General features: G+C 42.2%; 1 protein-coding gene across 6 annotated transcripts in view; it reads left to right on the forward strand.

Moving 5' to 3' along the window:
- lef1 (lymphoid enhancer-binding factor 1) overlaps window positions 1–21136 on the forward strand; it is a 64633-nt gene extending 43497 nt beyond the window's left edge. The window contains exons 7-11 of one of the 6 annotated variants that reach the window (XM_081611609.1): window positions 373–535; window positions 1866–1973; window positions 5758–5806; window positions 6327–6362; window positions 19849–21136. In XM_081611609.1, the coding sequence (XP_081467735.1) occupies window positions 373–535; window positions 1866–1973; window positions 5758–5806; window positions 6327–6355 (349 nt within the window). In that variant the 3' untranslated portion in view covers window positions 6356–6362; window positions 19849–21136. Of the gene's footprint in view, window positions 1–372; window positions 536–1865; window positions 1974–5757; window positions 5807–6320; window positions 6363–19848 lie in introns of all 6 variants that reach the window. The other 5 variants (XM_081611612.1, XM_008422596.3, XM_008422603.3 and 2 more) reach the window with 5 other exon arrangements.
- The last annotated feature ends 699 nt before the right edge of the window (window positions 21137–21835 follow it).

Consider the following 21835-nt stretch of genomic DNA (forward strand, 5'->3'; position numbering starts at 1 on the left):
ATGTGTTTTACGGTATTCGCATTGGTACCATGAGACTTGTCAGAGTGGGAGCAAAGCGCTGCTTGCTCACTGGGGGGATTTCAGCATTTGGTTTTAAGTACTTTCCAATGTTCTGTGGACAAAGTTTGGTTGCCATTAATGATGAAGTAATCTCTTCGCATGAAGGGCTGCGAGTGTGCAACTGCACATGATTAAAGAGGCAGGGGCCCATGGCGTGGCAACGCTTCTCACGCTGCCCCACCATTGGCCGGGAGAAACCAGTCGCCATCATGGCACCGCAATTTCCTCCTTGTGCCGCTCCGCTCCTTTTCATTCTCTCATTTTCCAACCATTTTCTTTGATTTTCTTCACCTCGGTCCGCCGCGTCTGCAGGAAGTCCCAGCACGAACAGAGAAAGGAGCAGGAGCCGAAAAGGCCGCACATCAAGAAGCCGCTAAACGCCTTCATGCTCTACATGAAAGAGATGCGTGCGAACGTGGTCGCCGAATGCACGCTGAAGGAGAGCGCCGCCATCAATCAGATCCTGGGACGAAGGGTACGTCACGCGTCCCACTCATTTTCTCTGCAGCTGATGCTTTTTTGTTCTTTACAACTCAAATCGCCTAAAGATCACAGTTTAGGACCCAGGAATTACAAAGACTTCCATCTGCATCACCGCAGCGTGCGACGAGATTTTGTAGTTTGCAATGATTGCCTGAGCCAATTACTGTAGATTCAGTCTTGTGTCAAATTGTGCGCCATAAAATCAGCCTTGATGGTGGCTCAGTTGGAAATGTGAAAAATCTGGATCCGCGTAGAAAGCCCTAATGATCCAGCAGCTCGAATCACATGATAATTGCTCGCCGACGCAGTTTGAATAAAAAGTGATTGTAAATCAGGCTGCGTTCACACTGCAGCCTGAAGTGACCCAATTCCGATTTTTTTTTGTCAAATCGGATTTTTTAGCCGTGGCTGTAGCCGTTCACACTTCCAAATAAATGCGACCTGTATGTGTTCTGCAGTCTGAACGGGCAAACGACCTGAACGTGTCCCGCATGCGCAGTAGAGGGCGCAATAGCGTCAGCGTTCAACCGCCATAAAAAGAAGAAGAAGAAGAAGAAGAAGGAGAAGAAGAAGAAGAAGAAGAAGAAGAAGAAGTCTGCGGAAGTAAACACGGAGGCTAACGGTGGAGCTTAGCTTACACATTTGAAGTTGTTGTCCGGCTGGAGCAGCATATTAACAACTTAATCCTCATTATAGTCCGTCATGGTTGTTGTTCTTCTTCCCGTTTGCGCATATCAGGACGCAGAATAGTGACATTTGTCGAGTATCAGTGACGTTTTGGTCAGATGAAAGCGACCTGGACGGTAGGTCACATTTGAATCGGATACCCAAGGGGCCTGGGTCGCTTTCAAAATGTTCAGTTCTTATCTGAATAGAAGGTTTCTATTCGTCCTAAATCTGCCATTTGGAAAATATTAGTAACTCAAGACTTTTCCAATGTGAAAACCATCATGTGGTGGGTTCATGTATGATGATGCTCTGTGAATTAATGACTTTCTTTTCCCAAACATATATTGCAAAGTGAGAGATCCAAGGCAGGTTGTTCTGATTTTCTGAATTTCTAGAAAAAAAATCGACTTTTTGACTAGACTTGTCTATATCTGCAGTGAAAATGTTTAAAACGAGCAGAACTGTTATAAGAAAAACTAATTCATTTTAAGACTTACCACACATTATTGTTAATTTTTTTCTTTTTCTTTTTTCAAATCTGCAGCAACATTTGGACGATTAATGGATTCTTTTGACCAAACTCTGAAGACTCAGCTGTATATCAATTAACTGTTCTGTATTTGTCCCCCCCTCTAATCTTTGTACTGAAACAGTGGCATGCTTTATCTCGGGAAGAGCAAGCTAAGTATTATGAGTTAGCCCGCAAGGAACGGCAGCTCCACATGCAGCTCTACCCTGGCTGGTCCGCTCGAGACAACTATGTAAGTATCAACAGAACAGACCGGCAGCGGTGCGCGTGCTTGCATTCATGTTGTTTCTATGTCTGTTGTGTGATTTAGTCTTTTAAAGGCGCACATTAATTCACAGGAGCCTCCTCTGTGTTAATGGGGCCCGTCTGCGGAGCCTTTGTTTCTGCATAATGTGTAATTCATAACACTGTTATGGTGCCATCCACACAGAGATGGATGTTAGGATCACGGCGATTATTATTGCCACTGAGAGTGAAAATTGCCTTGTAATGGTGATGCTGGTCTTTGATGTGCCGCATCGGCGCAGAGCTTCAGATGTAGAAGCAGCTGTCGGAGCGAGCCGAGGAGGCCGGATTGTTCCTGCCAGAGTTCACCTCTGCTCCCCCCAGCTGCGCATTGTATTTCTGAATGCGTCGCAATCAGGAAGGTTTAGGACGTACAGAGGTTTTTAGAATATTCTCCTATTCAGAAGTACAGTAGCCGAGAGGAACAAATGTGCAGCAAAACGCCTGCAAACTCATGAATGATGCAAACTCCAAAACGCACAAACACAAAAATGGAAAAATGCTGCAACCAAAAAGACAATGCTGCAAATAGCTCCACAAAAACACAGGTCCTTCAGACCACTAGGTGTTATTCTGTTGCATGTGTATTTCAGTTTTTTTGGAGTTTGCATCATTCAAGTGTTCAGCAGAGTGTTTACACCTGTATGCTTTGCGCCTGCACCTGTCGACAACAGTTCAGAAGTATTGAGGAGTTTGTTGTCTTCAGGCAGCCAAACCTTCTTGGTCAGTAGCTCTCCAAGGTTTGAGAAGGTCTGTTAACAGCTTTCTGTGGACTTGCGCTGCTTTTTAAACATTTTGAGACAAGTGGAGCACATAAAAAGGAGCAGGGATGGGCACCAGCAAATTAGCTTCTGGCGCCTCAAATGGGTTTTATATTTGAGCTGCATATTGCCCCTTTTTAAATAAAGTGTATTATATTAACTAAATAATTAGTTGCGCTAATCCTGAGGTTCTAACAACAATCATTTAGTTCTGCTCATGCTAAAGCGCTAAATCGACATGGTATTTAATGGAAGCTAATGCTAAAGCGCTAACAACTTAAATTCAGATTGTATATGCTCTTGAAAGACTCCGACCCTCTAGCAACTATTTAACTGACCTGAACGTTATGCGCTGTTATTCCAGACGTGTGTAGTTTCATACAAACTGTTGAAATATATGCTGAATTAGCTGAGTGTTTTCAAAGTTAGCAACAAATGCTAAAGGAAAAGTTATCTAAGTTTTGCGGTTTAGCAAAAAGGAATCTTCCTTCAAAAATGGAGTGCTGAACGCTGGAGTAAGAAGCTGCCCAAGTCCAAAGACAGCTTGGAGTCAAACAGTAAAGAGTTTAAATGTGATTTCAAACTTTAGCACTTTAGGAGTGTGTATCCACAGCTGTCCTCGTGTGTGTGTTTGTGTGTGTGAATGTGACGTGTGATATTTTTTCTGAGAGAGAGCACCAGCTTTTATTAAAAGTGTGGCTCCGGCACTCACCTTCACTCCACCACCGAAGTGCTTTGTGGTGTTTACCTGCCTCCCCTCGGACATCGACGGCGCCCCCTGCTTTGTGCCGCCGCCGCTCCGCTGCCGACCCGCTGCTCTGAGAGCGACCCAGCCGCAGCATCAGCTGCTGCTCTAGCTTTCCTAGGAGAAGTCGATCGTCTTTCTGTTAGTCACGTCAGAGAGATAAGAGCCTGACTCATTCTTTGCGTGAATCACCAGCTGTTGACTGGAAGCATGTCTTGCCTGGAAACCCCACACAGTTCAGGCGTGCTGCACCTCTCTCATCCCTCCTTTCACCCACACTCGCTCGGTCTGTCCTCCTCGCCGCCTGCCGCAGCGGCAGAAGGCAGATTAGCTCATGAATAAGTGGATTAGCAGACTTTGCAGCTGGAAACCAAAGTGCTTCTCATATTTGAGTAGAACGACTCCTCTCTGCTATCTATACCTTTAGTCCCCCCCTTTGGGGATTTAGCTGAAGCTATAAATCCTCACATGTCCTTACTGGAAGGAGAGTGCTGCTCTCTGCAGAGGATACTGCTCCAGTTTTAGAGAATATTTTAATTGCTCTTTTTGTTTCTCATCTTCACGATGTCAGACGCAGACAGAACAGTTTAACATGCACTGCAAAAACACACACCAGCTGCGTTGCCATTAACCATAAAATGGAGCAACTTGAAATAAATTTGTTCAATGGAAACATGTAAAAAAAAAACAAACACGTTTTTCAGGCATATCAAAACACGTTTTTAGCATCACACGAGTCATGTGATCCACAACCAGATGTTGGTGCTGACGGACACAACAAAGAAGACGACAGGAAGTAGTAGGAGGATGTTGGTTTGTTTTGGGGTTTTCAGTCAAGGTGCAGCTCATGTCATCACAGTTCATGAAAAGTTATGTATTATTCCAGCGAGATGAATCCAATTGGCGACTACATCACCCCCAAAGCGCTGCACACGTAGCCACGCCCAGTGGGCGGGGCTTCTTACTGAATGAGACGCCAACGTCTCCTCTGATTGGCTGATAGGTGAGCGCTAGCGCCACAGCTCAATTATGAATACGTCTCATTACTTGTTTACAACAAGCTTATTGACACATAATTTTAATTTAATTAATTTTTTTAGTGGAAACGGTAATTGCAAAAAATGTTTTCTTTTGACATTAGCAGAATATTGACAAAGATATGCGAACAACTAGGTTTACCAAGTATTTTTGGTTTCATTTTTTTCTCTTTCATTCACAATTTTATAATTATTGAATTTGTTTAGCATAAATGCTGCCTCTGGTTTTAGCTGGTCATGAATTCTTGGGGTTTTCCACTGCGGTGTGGCTGCTGGACGGCTCCTTCTGCCCCTTTCCTGTCAGGGTGCTACGCTAGCTTGAGGAGCAAAGCAGCTTAAATTTGACTGGCAGCCATTCAGAAAGGACGAGTGTTCCAGACAAATCGGCCCGATTTTCTTAATTTTGGGCGATCGGCGACCAAAAATTTTATATCGGCCAAAATCTGAATCAGCAGTTTGAGCTTCTTATAGATGGTCTATCGTCCAGGAAACTGCAATCGAAGCACTGCTATCAGAAAGACGAGCACGACAAATAACATTTCAATGAGTTAATTTAACTTAAGTTTTATAATAAGTACCAGATAAGATTAATGATATAAATATATGCAATTGAAAATCTGGTTAATATATATATTTTTTACTTTCTGAGGCTCCACTTTTAAAAACGCTCTTAGTAGAGTTGAAATAAGACCAAACTAACTTACAAGTAGCTTTTCAGCAAGTCAGATTTTTAATATTGATGAAAAAGTTTTAGTTCCACTGGCAGATTATTTCACTTAAAACAAGGGAAAAATGTAACATGTTATTAGTGACATAATGAGCCAGTGGAACTAGAACTTTCTTTAAAAATCAACAATAAGGAATTAAAACCAGCTCCTATATCTTGCTGAAGTTCCCTGTAAGTTAGTTTGGTCTCATTTAAACTGATTTCTGCACTAAACTGGACCGATGATCCCGGGTAAGGTTCAGTGTTTTTGCTGCGAGTCAGGCTGTGCAGAGCAGACGACACTCGGTTGCCGGGTTCCTCTCAGGGTCGCGGGTTGCGGTGGAGTGCGGAGGCCGGGGTTTCGCTGCTCGGCTGCCCAGCAGGGGATGAGTGAACATGGCAGTCAGCAGCAGGATATCCGAGTGGTCTAGTGAGCGTGAGTGCTGGAGCCACACTTTATGCGTTCCTCTGTATATTTTTAGGGGAAGAAGAAGAAGCGGAAGAGGGAGAAGATGCAGGAAACGGCCACCGGTGAGTGCTGCTGCAGCTTCTGTGTGGTTTTTGCATTTAGGAGTTTGGGATTAATAATCTGCTACAATGTTTTGCTGCATAATTATTTCCCATTAAAAACGGGACTAAATGCAAATGAAAGTAGAGCCAAACGTGGTCCAAATTCATCACCCATCAGCGTTCTGACCCGACTTGTTTTTATTTTTTTTTGTACCCTGAGCATCCCCTAATCCATTCATTCTTTATGCCTCCACATATTACACCTACTTTGGGATTAGTCTGTCCTTTTCTTCGGAGTACTTACAGATTCTGGGCTTTGCACTATTTTTCTGCACCACAGTATGTCTCTCTGCTGACCTTGTTTATCTGCGCATTTCAAGCCCTCCTCTTAGCTCTGCAGCTGTAATCCACTGAGAATTACACCTTAGGTTAAATGTCAGTATTTTCATGGTCTGTGTAAGTCCACTGGGCCGGTTAGCGTCCAGTTACGTTAAGAAAAACAACAAACTGTTAAAAAAGATGCAATTTTCTGCAGGTACAGGCCAGAGAATGAAAACGGCGTACATCTGAGAATATGGTAAGACCACCTCTATGCCCTCCCTGTCTGGTTAATATTTGTCAAGTTTCCTTTTTAAACTGTTAAACACTGACTTGAGAGCTGGCGCTCGCAGACTAATCCTAAACAGGTCCACCATAACCTCACCATGGCCATTGTGTAGCGCTCTATGCTAACCCAAACGGTGTCGAATGCCTGCATGTGTGTGTTTTCTGTTCTGCTGTGTATGAAATGTCTGAACCATACAGGTTTTGACCTGATTTGACTCTCAAGCATGTGTTTTAGTTGTCTGTGAATGCAACATTGCAAAGCGCATAATTCATGCTAGCTTACCGAATTATCTCTGCAGAAAGGTACTGGACCAGGTACCTGTCTTAAGCTTCAAAACTTGGGAAGAAAATGTGAATGTTTTTGCTTAATTCTTGCTCCGTCAGTCTTGTTCTTCAGCAAATTGTCTTTTTTTGAGTCTGTAACAATGAATTTATTAATTTATTTGAATTATTTCAATAATCAATTCATCACGATTAATAGGATTAACCGTTTCAGCCCTACATGGTATTTTTTAGGTACGGTGAGTTCACTGATCAGAAAAAAGATTGAATTTCTGAGTTTCAGTGATCAGTTTCAGGGCTGATCAAGGGGAGTATTGATTCTGATCACAGTCTAGTTGAATTGAACCAGATCTTGGTCAAACGCAGACTGGCAGGTCAGAAAGCTGCGCTCGGTGCGTCTCGTCATGACAGGAGCTGGATTATGTTGTTTTGCTGCTGGTGGAGGCTTGGTGTCCATATGGGCTGCATATGTCGCCTTTGTAAAGCAGAGCAGGTTGGATGAAGCAGGACCTTAATGAGATGCTTCGGCTTAATAAGATTTCATGGCTTCTGGGGTCTCTGGGTGTTTGAAAAGCTCTCATAACACAGGCAGCCATTTTTTTTAACACGCTGAAGTTGCGTGGAGCTTTAGATTCAGATGTTTCAGTTTGTATCAAAGGCAGCAGTATTTTTCCTCACTGGGAGGATCCCGTTATTCCGCTTCCAGAAAAATCCGGGCTGACGTGACAAGTCGGCCCAACGACTCAAAGGTTTTCCACTTGATCGATTCTTGACCCAACGGGGCTCTCTGAACCCAAAATTAGGCCGCTCTGCTTTTTCCTTTTGTCTCCCTTTTTTATACAAACAGCCGGTTTTCAAAGAGCCGTCAGCGCAAGCGCAAAAAAGCCACTTCATCTCTGATCCAATAATTAGCAGCGCCTAGCCGCGGCGGGATGGACACCCCGGCTGATTCTCAGTGACAGCCTTAAACTAATATGCATAATACCGGGGATACTGCCACAACTCCCCAAGCCCTCAATTTATGCAGATCCCAGAGAGCTGGATTGAGGTTCGCCTGCTGTAGATGCCAAAAAACATCTTTAAATGAACTCGTTTGTCTGTTTCTTTTCATCCGCCCCATCTGTCTCTCTCTCTGTTTGAGCAGTCGAGGAGAAACGTTGTTGTTACTTTAATTGATTCTTCAATTAAGCTCCCGACATTTTCTTTCTTTATTACAGTCAGAAGATAGAGACGAAAATGTGCAAGTTGAGTTTAGAGAAATGTGTTTAAAACCACCTCCAGAGTTTTTTGTTTTGCTCCCATGCAGCCCGATCAATAGGCCTTTCTCAATAAGCAATAAATCAATTGATCGCCTAAAAGCTAAAACAAACTCAGTTTAATGTTTTCCTCTCTTTCTACCAGAAACTGGACGATAAAAGTCTTCAGTCTGGCGTTGTGGTCTCAGCTAGACCCTTTTTTTCATAATTACTGTCATTTGTTGTTTTGTTTATTTTGGATTTTAAAATGTTTTCGAATTCCAGTATTAAATATTCATTAGAATTTAAAGGTTATTGATCTTTGAGAATACGTTCTGGGACTATTTTGCCATTATAATTATATCGCTTGAAAACAATATTATTGTTTATCAAAACATCTTCTGGGACAATTTATGCTGCAGGTATATCTGTTATCTTGACTACTCGTCAATAGTTGGTAGAGTTTTTTTAAAGGTTTTTCTTTGAACTTTAAATGTCTTTGTTCTTGAAGGTAGAGATTTTGTGCAATGCGAGCTTTAAAAGTGGTTTGTCTTTGTTACATAAATGAAAACTAAGAACTGTTTTCAGTAAATAAACGCATCAACATGCAGCTTGATGCACTTTTGATTTGAATAGTTCTCACATAACCGCTACCGATTTGTGCTTTGATTCATAATCTGGGATAATCTTCTAATTTCTCCAGTTTTCTTGCATTAATAACCTTAAATAACCTGCAGTATATTCTTATTCTTTCTGATCAATGTGTCTCCATGTAAAAGTGTAGAAATTGCTGCTCGTACTCTCCAGCTCCTAAACCCTTCGTGTCTTAACAACATTATGAACCTGATGTGGGACGTGTTGGAAATTGCCCAGGGCGGCATTAAAACAGGGGCTACACAAGTAAATAGCCTTTCTATTTGTCCCCCGAGTAAGTTTTCTATTGCTTATATGCATGCAGCAGTCAGTGGGGAGTTGGCACCTCATGTAGAGTAGATGTTCCCCACTCAGAGAATAGACTGAGTGTGTTACCTACTTTCTTTATATTTTTATAATTCCCACTGGAATCTCAAAATTCTCACTTTAATCTTAGAATCCTGACTTTTTTTTATTTTTTTACCTAATCTAACAATTCTTGTTTTAATCTCAGAATTTCAACTTTAATGCAGCTTGGTACCTGAAGGAGAATTAACTTTCTTGAGGAAGGAAGGATGTTAGATTTAAGTGATTTTTTTTCATTAATTTCTTTTTATGCAGCTGATTAAAGTCAGAATCTGTATTTTTTTTTAGTGGCTCTAATCCTCTTCCATATAAATCCCGTTTTAGGATTAGGAAAAAACCTCCTTGATATTTGGGAATATCTTCATGTTTTCTGGTCTGCTGTGTTTTTTCTGTTTCAGACGGTTTTTCATGCCTCGATGTCTCTTTTTCTCACGATAACCCGGTTTCTCTGTCACCTTGTTTTTCTGTCGCTGGAATCCGTTCCTCCGCGCTGTTAGCCTTTTGTCTGAGTCAGCCGCTGATTCCCAGCCTCTGCGATAGTTATCAGCACGGCCTGCAGGCTTTCCCCCTCATTTCAGCTGCTGCTCACTTTATCACACTCGCACACCTAACAAAGCCGGCTTTTTAGAGCACCAAGCACTGCAAAAACACAAAACCTTACCAAGTATTTTTGTCTAGTTTCTAGTGTAGATATCTGAATACACTTGGAAAAAAGACAAAATTAACTTACAAGTAACATTTCAGAAACATACAGGAGCTTGTTTTAGGTAAATAATTCCTTATTACTGATAAAAAAAAAAGCTTTTGTTCCACCAGCAGATTATTTCACTTGTAACAAAACATTTTCCCCATGTTATAAGTGAGATAATCTTGTAATAACTTTTTTAATAAGTTGCTGAAAAGTTAGTTTTATCTTATTCCAAGTGTATTCAGGCATGTGTAATAGAAACTAGACCAAAAATACTTGGTCAGATTTTGTGTTTTTGCAGTGTGACTTTTCCAGCAGCCATTGTACAGCTCATACACCAGTAAACCTGCTGGGGTTGCTAGGTAACGGCGCGGTGCCTGCTGATTCGTGACGTTTCATTCTGGAGGTTTTTGAAGCGGCTCATTTTCCAGACATCAAAAACCAGCTGGGTGATTCGGTTGTTTTTAGTACCTTTTTATTAATATTAAGGAATTATTTACTTAAACCAAACTCCTATATCTTGGTAAAAAGTTACTCGTAAATTCTTTTGACATATTTCAAGTGAGTAAGAAACTAGACAAAAATACTTGGCCAAGTTTATTGTTTTTGCAGTGCGGAGCTGCAGAAGATGTGATTCTTCACTTGTTTTCAGTTTCATTCAGGATGTTTTTTTTTTTTTTAAAAGACGGAAAAAACCTCTGCAATTAACGGCCAGTTTTCCTGCTCCGGAAAATATAATGAAAGTGTTGTTCTGGCTTCAGCGGCCCCTCCCCTGCGCTCCGTCGTCGTCTGATGTGAGCAGCCAGAAGTCAGCTGTCAAACGTCTTTGATGAGAAAAGAGGAGGACGGAGGCGAGCGTGTGTTCAGAGAAACGGGCCAAAAGGAAAACAGAAAATCCCAGAGTTCAGCCACTCATCCTCTGGTCCCCGTTGCCAAATTTTGTCCTGTTATTTGTTTCCTCTCATCGTTTTTCTCTCAGAACCTCATCCCAACACACACACACACACACACTCTCCAGCTGCAATTAGGCGATTTTTGGCGTCTGCCGTTTGAATCTGACGCTGAGCCTCTGGGCCGCGGCGGCACAGCCCAGTGCCTCCACACCCTGCCTTATTAGTGACCCCACCTAATTGGGAAAGGATAAAAAACCACTTTTGCAGCAAATGCAAAACGAGAGGATGTTTTCTTTCCAAACTGGCTGGAATGTGGGAAAGCTGGATGTAGGAGGTGGAAATTTGGACTCTAAACGGAGCAACACCTCGGCTAATGTTTCTGGAGGTAGGAAATGGAATCGGAAATGTCGCCTCCCCCCTCCCACCTCTTACAAAGCACGCTCTGTTGAGCAAAACGCCCCTCTTAGCACTCGGTTGGTGTAATTAAAGTTAGAGGATCTCTCACTCCACTGCGTCCCGGCCCCTTTTTGACGCTCCGAGGGGGGGAACCCGGCTGGTGGGGTTGTTTAGACTGGAGCGCAGGAGTTGTTTTGGTTGAGTCACGGACCCATTGTGCTGAGGCTGGGCCAGCTGCAGGAACTCTGAGGGTCCGGCCGCGTTGCTTTTTGTCATGTCTTCTCCACTTCCTCTTCCTCCCGTTCCCCCACTCTAACTCCAGGGCTGCTGCAGCCTTCTAAACCCAAGCTTATAGACAGACAGACAGACGGACTTTATTAATCCCTTTGGGATGTTCCCACACAGCACTCTTAGAAATACATCAAATGGTTAAAAAAATTCCCTTTTTTTTTTTTTTTTTTTGCGTGTTTTTGTACTTTTATTTGGGCTTTTATGGGTTCTAAAATGAGTCCAAGCACTTAAAAAAAAATCACCCAGCTGATTTTTAGCATTACGTCAATATTTTTTGGTGTCTGGAAAATGAGCAGTTTCAAAAACCTTCTGAATGTAAAGTCACAAATCAACAAGCACTGCCCGTCACCTAGCAACCGCAGGAGTTCCGCCCGTCACCTAGCAACCGCAGGAGTTCCGCCCGTCACCTAGCAAATTTACTTTCTGAATGTCAAATTGCTCAATTATATGTTTAATGGAAACGCAGCTACTGTCTTTTCCTCTTCAGCCTCATAACAGAAAAGTTGTTTCTGAATTGAATCGTAAATCTAAAAATCAACATTAAAATCAAATACACTGAAAGATTCGCATCTCTGACCTCTGTCACAATAACAAATTTTGCTGGACGATAAATTGTCCCAGAAGTTATTGCGATAAACAATAATATTATTTAGAGATAATCTTTGAGCGATATAATGGTATTGGCATAATAATGCAAGAAGACATTTTCTAAGAATATTAAATGAAAATTTAATATTGCCACTGGACAAGACATTTTGAATTAAAACAGAATGACGACATAAATTGTGGAGTCTCTGTAAACAACTTTGGGTAATAATGTATCTGAAGGGGTGTGCATAAGTCTGACATGTCATAAACATTGAGGAATCTTCATATGTTTATGGTTGTCGTGATTATTCAGTAAATAATCATTTTAATGCAACATTTAGTGCAACTTTCCCATAGAGTGTCATTATTTACCTAAACATTCATCCTTTAATGACAGGTGTTATGTCATGTTTATGCACATTCCTTCAGATAAAATGTTACCCAAAGTTTCCTTAGAGTTGAGACCAAAACTCCAGACTGAAGACTTTATTCAGTTTGTGGTATTTAGAGAGAGAGAAGAGAAAACCGGTAAATCATGGAAATTATTGAGCTTGTTTTAATTTATCGTTCAACCGTCTCTGTTGAAGCACGTTGAGTAGCCTCTGCTGAAAGGTGTTGCATAAACAACGTCGCGTTTTAAAGGAGGTTTGACTCCATGAGATGTTATCAGAGGATGAAGCCTCTGTGTTTCTGTGATGTTTCGGGTTTGTTTGCTTTTGGGGAGGCGGAACCTGAGCCCGGCTCTTCTTTCACTCATTTTCTGCCTCATTTTCCCCGCTGAGGTTTTCCTGCCCTCTCCTCTGTCCCGGTGCTGGATGTGAGCGGCAGCCGCGTCCCTTTGAAGCGCCACCGCAGCAGAGGAGGCGGCCATTGTGCCGGCTCTTTGATCGCGCCGCCTCCTCTCAGACGGAGCTGTGCGGGGGCACGGGGCCAGACTTCAGCTGCTCGGGCCCCCAGCGACGTTCCCTCAGATGTGGGCGATGGCTCCCACTGACCCCCCTCGCCCCTCCTCGCTGCGCTGCGAGTCTCGCCCACGCATGCCTGAGGTTTTGGGTTTTTGGTGACTGTACCAGCCCCGTTCCCCCGCTGCTAACCACAATCAGACCTCACCCTCCTCTGCCCTGCGGTGATCAGCTCTCCTTCCTCATGTCTCTCCCTCTTCTGCACTTCATTTGGGAAAGCAGAGCTGTTTTTTTGTTTTGTTGTTTTGTTTTTTTAACGCCGTCAGTGGATTAGAAATGAAGCAGGAAGTCCAGCTGAAGTTTAGCAACATGTTGGTCGTGTTTTTGACATTTGGAGGGAAAGTTTCTCAGGACAAATGGAGGAAATGAGGAGGAATGTATTTCTAAGTGTGAAAGTTCTTGAGTGTCGAGATTTTGACACATTTTCCTAGATTCAAACTCTACAGTGTAAAAACACTTGAATTTATTGAAGAATCTCCTGGTTGCCTAATAATTCAGTATAAAGATGAAGCTTTGGATCCGTTTACCCTTTTACTTCACCACTCTGCAGACGTTAATTTGTCAAATTGTTGCTTGAAGGTTCTAGTCTTTCAAGCGCAGATATAATTTCAATACAAGTTAGCGCTTTAGCATTAGCTTCTGCTAAATACCATGTTAGTTTAGCACTTTATTGTTAGCAGAACTAATGCTTACTGAGCATTAGTTCACAACAAACAAATAATGTAGAAAAACAAAACACTTACATGGACAAACTGCTAGGCTTGATAATTAAGCAGCTAATGCTTTAGCACTAGCATCCGCTAAATACCTTGTTGGTTTAGCATTACTGGAAGTAATATTATTGACTAGGGGTTTAGGGTTAGTGCAGCTAACTTTTAAGTTAGCGGTTTCTGTTCTTCTACTGATGCAGCTGGGGGCGCTGCTGCCCCCTACAGGCCAGTTTTAAAACAAAAAATTTCTCCTCTTGAAAGGGCTAAACTTCAAAATGTAGCCACATTTTGAGCTTGATGTCAAATTGGTAAAACTAGAAACGGTAAAAATGGAAGGATGACCGGACAGATGCATATGGATGGAGGGAATAAGCCGATGGATGCACAGAGGGAAGTTTGGATAAACGGACAGAAAGGCGGACAGACAGATGGATGGATGCTCTTCCACACTTGGACAAAACTTGAATCAATTTTCACACTTTTCCAGACTTTAGGAACCTTGGAGCGAAAACAGCAGCAAAGTCCACAGACAACCTTTGAAAGATCGTCAGAAAGCCTGAAGAACTAATGATCAAGTGGTTTTTAGAGGATTACTTGAAAGTGAAATGTAAAGCAATGAGAGCCGGGCTGTAACTTGTGGAAAGGCCTCTCAGGCATGAAGTCTCCCCACTTCCTCTCTCCGCTGCACCTTCTGCTCCTCGCACCTCTCCGCACTCGGCTTATTTTTAGAGTAATTTGTCGGCTGTGTTTTTCTTTTTAATGGCTCCAAACAGAAAAACCCCATCGCTCTGGGTGGAGGAGGGGCGGGTGGGGGGCCGGTGGGGTGGGGGGGGCAGCTGTGGGTGCTTTGATTTGGCCGGCGAGGTGAAAGCAGCGATTGAGGCACGAGGCTGTGGCAGTTATCTTAACCTCCCACACTTCAAACGCCGGGGGAGACTCCTTCCTCCCCCGTCCCTCCATCCCTCCATCCGCCCGCCGCGTAAAGGCGGAGGGGGGACGATGGGGTGAGGCTTCGCTCGCCCTCAAACAGAGGAGCGTTTCATTTCCTGCAAAAAAAAAGAGAGAAAAAAATCCGGATTCCAGCGAGCATTCTTCAGCTCTAATGCAGACGGAGGAAGAGGAGGGAGGTGAGGAAGGGTCAAGTTGCTCCTGAATCCCAGCCTGCACTGTAAATTGTTGCGTTGTTTTTAACTGAAAAAAAGGAGGGAATATAAGTTTAGATTTTCAGTTTACTGAGCTACTGAGCTGATGCTAATTGAATAAATTAAGTGGATTCAACTTATAAGGCTTTGATTTGAAGAAGTTGAGTCTTCAGACGTAAAAATGTTTTAAAGGTTGTGAGACAGTTGGGATTGGCCAGTGAGGTATCCCATAATGCATTGCAGCAACTAAACCATCGTTTTATTTGGCAGAAAAATTAGTTTCAATAATAATAACGGTAATAAAAACAGACACTAGAAACATATTAATGCCAACAGTTTGACAATGCAGGGCAGTAGTTATGATTAATAATCTAAAACCAGCAGCTTTTTATGATTCCACACATGAAAACTGAACAAACTGCCCTCTGCTTCCTGTTGAGCAGAATTAAATAAAATCAAATGGTTTCCTTTTTATGTAAAGTTTCAAGTTAAAAAAATTAAGTAAATGTAATTCCAACATAGTCAGATTGAATAAATGAGATATTTTAATGAAATTTAAAGTAAGGAGAATTAATTGGATTTTACAGTAGAGTTATGTGTACTAATATGTCATTACGACTTAAAATGATCAAATTAGTCGAGTTGTGTAAACTTAAGATGTGCAGCTTGAACATACTAACATTTTTAAGTTTAGGTTATGTGTGGATTTGCATAAATTTTAGAAGGTAAAGTCCAATTTTTTAGGTCTTTTGTAACAAATTAATTAGTTGCATGATGAATTAAAACAAGCTCAATGATTTCCATTGGAAAGATTTATTATTTTTCTCTTTCTACCAAAAACAAACTGGTAAAAGTCTGGTGCTTTGGTTTGGCCTTGTTTAGAGAAACGTCATAATTCATTTTATTTGTTATTTTGTTTGTTTATTTTGGATATTTAACACAGTTCCAGTGTTTAAATTTTACTGATCTTTGAGAATATTGTCGTTTATCGTGATAACTTCTGGGATAATTTATCATCATTTGTTTTGGGCAACAACCAGCCCTGCTGCAACCGCTGCCACTTTTTTTTAGATTCCTCTTTTCAAACGAAGTGGCCCGGAGCCTGGGGACTCTTCCCCAGGCAGGAAGGCCGGTGCTTTTCATGTCTGCCGTGGGGGAAGGAAAAAGGCTCCCCAGGAAACTGGGTGCAGGGCCGGGCGCGGGCCTGCCTTCAGATCCTGGGATGAAAAGACGGAGGGCGGCGGAGGTAAATAAAAGCGACAGGAGATCTCTCTCCCTGTCTTTCCGCGCGCAGCTCCGGGGTCAGCGCTCCTCTGTCCCGCTCCCTTTTATCCGCATGTGGGGAAGCAGTCTGTTTGCGTGTGTGTTTTAGGGCTTCACGTTGCAGGACTCTGCTGACTGCTCTCCTTTGCCACAAGGGAGAAACAAACTAATATGGCTGCTTTTTTTTCCGCTCCTCCTCACCGTTCAGACATCGTTTGAGTCGCAGGAGGCGTCTGCCCACCTCTGTCTCTGCCTCTCCACTTTGATCACAGATTCTATTTGATGCCTCTCTGGTCTAAAATAACTCTCCCTTGTAGCTTGTCAATAGCTGAAGCAAACTCTGGTACGTTAGCCCAGATCACAGAGGGGGAAAAGAACCGGCTGACAAACAATTTCCCAGTGAGGAAGGGGGGGCAGTTTGGATAAAGCTTCAGATGTTTGTTGGATCAGATTTAGGTCATGAAACTCAGGCTGTTTTTACACCTGATAGTCCTATAGACTCATTTGATTTGTTACATTTCCAGCTGCTGTGGTTTGCTTTCACCTGCACTGTGTCAAATGAAACACAACCTTTGAAAAACCTGTTCCCCTCCTCGCCTGTGGGGGCGCCGCAGCAAGAACCACTGTAGAAAACGACTGGAAAAAAATGGAGTAGCGTTAGATTTGAGCTGTTGTAGGATTTTCTCCCGCTAGCAATAGACTTTGACATTTGTTTAGGTTGTATTTACCCAGAATGCCCTGTGCTGTAGTCTACTTCCTGCTATTGTGCAGTCTTTGGTCCGCTTGTCGTTTACATATGCATTCGAAGCACATCAGTTATTTTAACCGAACAGAGACCGAAGTTTGAAGGCAGGTCAAACCAAACTTTCTATACAAACGGACTGGAGTTTGATTGAAGCGGACTAAACGGAGCTGGTGTGCATGCATGTTAAGCAACTGGTTTATCTTGATGCAGAGTGGAAACGAAGAGCAGCTTCGTTTCCAAAGCTGCTCTTCACAAAAAGACCAACATGCTCACTGGCTGTGGGTTTGCTTTCTTTAGATAAAATTGTCCGAAGATCCAGCAGGGATTCAAACATTTGCTGAGTTTGTTGGGAGCAGTGATGGTTATAGAGTCCAACAGCTGGGAGGAAGGATCTACTGTAACTCTACTTTGTGCACATCGGATGCAGCAGTTTGTCACCGAAGGAGTTATTTATAGCATTGGTCCAATTTTAAAACCTTTTTAAAAACATTTTCCAGATATGTTTTTTAGAATTGCGCCGCTCAGGGCGGCAGCATGTTGGAGTAGCTCTGGACTTTCATTTATATTTTTTTCTTTTTCAAAACTTCATTCCTGGCTTTCTAGAGATCAATATTTTTTCTGGTTCCTTCTTGTTTTTTTCCTTCTTGTTTTGGATGATGTGTAGTTGGACAGATTTTGGTAAATATTTTTCATACTTTTCTATTTTGTTACAAAAATTATTGAATTTCCCTTTGGAATCAAGAGTATTTTTTAATTTGAACAAAACAAAATTTCCCTTTATTCCACTTTTCAGAAGCTTTGTCTTGTCAAGACGTTCGTTTCTATGCTGATGATATGCGGCTGTAGTTACCTTCCAGCGCTCGCTTAGCGTCTTTGGTTGGCGCTAACTCTTTGCCTGACCAGTAGAGGGAGCTCACAGGGAAGTGTAGTTGCCTTGCAATCGGAAAGTTGCATGTTTGATTCCAGCTTCTTCACCTGGATATTTATGGCCAGAGGAAGAACTTGTTGTTTTGCCCGTATGCGACCTGTTTGACTTTTACACAGCACTTTGAACATTATGATCTTTTCACCCAAAGCAAAATCTGATTTTCTGCCACGTTCATATGTGGAACTAAATCGGATACGTATCCGATACTTTTCAAAGCGTCTGCAGTCTGAACCGTCATGTTTTATCCAACTTTTTCGTTGCATAAAACGTGAGACATGCATCATGATTCTGTACCAGAATAAACCAGACAAGGTAAATAATGGTTGAAAGTTGTAATTCTGAAATTGTGAAAGAAGTTTGCGCCAGTGAAGCATCACACCCCGACCCCACCACTGAGTTCTGCAGAAGCTGCCTGCAGGCCGTAGCTATTAGCCGTTCTTTCTTTTTATCTTTATTTTTATTAGCTTAATTCGTCTTAGGATTTTATCCCGGCGCTCAACAGCTTTAAAATCGATCCGCAGACGGCGGCGTCCATTACTGCTTGTGTAAACGGAGCTCTGCTGAGTGACGTCAACGTTCTTCTTCTGCTCATGTTTGTTGCTTTAGGGGTCGTAAATTGTTCTCTGAGGTCTGATTGCGGTTGTGTTTAATTGGTATAAACAGCCATTCAAAACACACAAAAACAAAATTGATTTTAGCCAAAAATCTGAACTGAACATCAAGTCCTGCTGTGTGAATTTAGCCATAAAAGTTCAGGGAGGATCAAGGAAGAAGAGGTGTTAAAAAATGAGAACCTTTCTCACATTAAGGGAGAACTGCTCTCCTAATAGCTGAGTATTAGCTGTAAAACCAGTCCAGCCTGCCAAGAACGGACTGGGAACTGTCAGAGGGCCAGTTACGTTTGAGGTTGCACCTTTTATTTCTACGGTTATAAATGCATAATGTGGGCATTGAGGGAAAAATGCCGGATTTCTTTTTTCTGTTTCCCCGCCGCTCGCCCACCTGCAGCCGGAGCTGAAATGTCAGCCAGAAGCCGCTCGGCTGAAACGGAGAAGTGCTGCCAGCTGGGTCATCAAAGCCGGGCCGGCCCACTTCCTGTCGCCGACCTCTGACCTCCTCTGGAGTTCAGAGCGTGGCTCGCCGCTCCGTTCAGTCAGCTGAATGTCTGAGAACCAAAAAGAAAGAAAAAAAAAAAACTGCTGATGGATGGAGTGGATGGGAATGAGGACGGCGGTGGGAATGGCGGTGGGAATGGCGGTGGGAATGGCGGTGAGCGCCTGCAGGGTGAGGCGGCTCAGCCTGACGCGTCTCTCTGGAATGTGAGCGACTTTTTACAGCCGATAAGTCTTTCACAATAAGCAACAAATCAACTAATCGCTTGATAATTACAATAAGCATGACCATTAGTCGTTACAGATGCTCCACTTTAAAAGCTTCATGCGAAATCAAGTTTTCCATCTTTATTATCTTACTCCCTCATCAGAAACACACCTGGACTGTTGCTTTGATTCTTTCATGCATGTTTGAGAAATCTTTTAATCTCCATGGCAACCATTCAGCTGTGGAAAACGCCTGGTTGGTCCTAGCAGCTCTGAGGAGGAGCTTCGTCCTTAAAGGCGGCTTCAAGGACGAAGCTCCTCCTCAGAGCTGCAGTTTTCCTGTTTAAGAGCTTCTGCCTCACAGAGCACCGGCTCCATTCAGCTCCTTCAGACTAGCCAGCACCAATTAGCAAACACCTGGTGAACATCAGCTGAGCTCATTATAGAAGCTGCTTCCCAGAGCAGCGCTGGTTAAAACGTCGTTAAAGGGTTAATAGAGGAGCCATGTTGCTCCTGGAGGCGGAGTCTCAGAAAGAGCAGGAGTTTCTTAAAGAGACAGAGGCCCAATTTCAAGGCATTAAATTGCAAAGTGAAATTTATTTTAAGTCAGATTTCATATATGAAGCATTTTTGTAACAGCTGAAGGTAACATAGTTACTTCATTGTGCTATAAAATGGCCCCATGTGCCTGGAAAACGCATAACACCACTTCTTAAATATCACTGAAGAAGCTGCAAACATTTACGAACATGAAGTGGTTAATCTGCACTTCCTGCCACTTTTGCCTGTTTACCTTGTCTGAGCTGAATGACTTGATTTTTATTTTATTTTTTAATGCAGTGTTGGTTACAGAGACTTTATAATCCATTTTTATTATTGTTTATTTTGGATATTGAAATATTTTCCACTTCTGGTGTTAAATGTTCTTTAGAAATTAAAGTTTTTTTTATTTTAAAATGTCCATGTTATCTCAGTTTGTGGTGCAGATGTTGAGCGTTTCTGTTTTCTCCCCTCAGGAGGAAAGAGGAACAGCTTTTCGACGTGCAAAGCGAAGGCAGCATCATCGGGTCCTCTGCTTGAGATGGAGGCCTGTTAGATTCCATGAAGACCCAAAACTCTCCGGTTCTCAGTGGGACCCCCTCCTCCTCCTCCGCCCCTCCACCTTCACCTCCGCCACACCGGGACAGATTTAGCTCCTCCCTCGCCTCCTGAAGGCGCCTCCGCTCCGGAGACTGAACTGAACGAGACAATCAGGAATTTTAGCGGGAGCGCCGTCGCACCAAACCCTCCGTCTGTCTTCTGCACTGAAAACCCGCAGCACAGACTCCTCCTCTTCCTCCTGCTCCTCTTCCTCCTCCTCCTCCACCGGCACTAACTTATTCTAACTTATTTGTCACCTGTCCGTTTTTGTATAGTCCATCAGGCCCTCGCTCGCCCCTCCCTCGCTCCCACCTCTCACTGGAAACGTTTTGGGGACCGTTCCACCCGACCAAACGCCTCTTTGTTTTTGTTTTGTTGTTTCGACAGACTGCACTAAGGAAGACGGAGGAATCTCATCTCGTCTCACCAAACGTCCGACCAAGTTGATGCGAAGAAAAAAAACGGATCATTTCGACTCTCTCTCTCTCTCTTTGCTTTATTTAGACTGAATTTTATTTTGAATGCTTTTGTTTTTGTATCTCGTTTCATCTTCTCGGTGTATATTTTAGTGATTTTTGTTTTGTTTGTTTTTTTTATAGTGGTATATATGAAAATAAGCTTTTGGACGCAAGAAAGCCATTTTTCTTGTTGGAGCGTCTTGCAGAAAATCGAAACTTGCGGCTTCTTTTGATAACTATTTGTAACAAATAGTGACCTCGGGGTCGGCTCGGTGTAACATAAACGCTCGGTATGTGTACTTTTTAAAAACTGTCAGGATATGTTGGATTTTTCTGGATATTTTTGCAGGCTACTTCAGGATTTTATTGCTCGGAAACACGACAAATGAAGCAGATATATATATTTACTCCAGCACTTGACAGTCTTTCTTTTATTGCAATGGACCTTTTTGTCTTTCTCTCTCTGGTAGCTAATAGTGTGGTCTTTTTAGCCATGTTGTTTATTCCATCTCTGTAACATTTTTAAATTTTATTTTGATGCTCTATTTTTAGTATTACTTGACAAATTAATTTTTTTATTATTATTATTTTAATATTTCGGGTCACTGTTATCTTGGAGGAGCATTTTGTTCCCAGGAAGTCATATTTGAATTGTCTCAACATGTTTTTTGTTCTTTTTTTTAAATAAAAAGGCACCATTGTCTCATCTGATGAGTCGTGTGGTGAGCAGACCTGAAACCTTAACGTGCTTTAAAGCTCGAAGACGGAGAGCAACAAAAACAACATTCATGTACAGACTGTGTATAAATTTGAAGGTTGATTAAAGGATAGACATAAAAAATCTGAATGTTGTGTTTGGATCTGATCTGGTGTAATTCTGATGAAACGGCGCCATCTTCTGGTCAACATATAAATAACCATATTTATATATTTGGTGATGTACTAAAATATCAGCTTATTAACAATTTCATGTTTTATCCAGTTTTGTTTACAAATATATATAAAAAAGTGGAATAATGTGCTTGCATGCTGTAATCTAGACCAGTTTGTTTGAATTTTTATCAAAGCGCTTTGTGATTAAAACATTTTCAGAACAGCAAACAATACATTTAGTCAAATACCCTCAAAGCCAGGAGTAATTCTCATAATATATTAAAATAATACAGAAATTAATCAGCGTTCCGGTAACAAATCAATCAAAATCGGCTCTGCCCATCTGGATTTTTAACCTTGAATTAAAGAAACTCTGCGTTTCGGCTGTTTTTCAGTTTTCTGGACGTTTGTTCCAGATTTGTGGTTCTGGATTGGCTGCAGCTTTCTGATTTTTTTTTTTTATGCAGAACTGTTGGAGTAAAGATAAAAGCATGGATGAGTTTCTCTAGATCTTGAAGGAAATTCTAGAAAT

This window comes from Poecilia reticulata, chromosome 1, assembly GCF_904066995.2.
Source record: "Poecilia reticulata chromosome 1, P_reticulata-male-v2, whole genome shotgun sequence".
Lineage (NCBI taxonomy): Eukaryota > Metazoa > Chordata > Actinopteri > Cyprinodontiformes > Poeciliidae > Poecilia > Poecilia reticulata.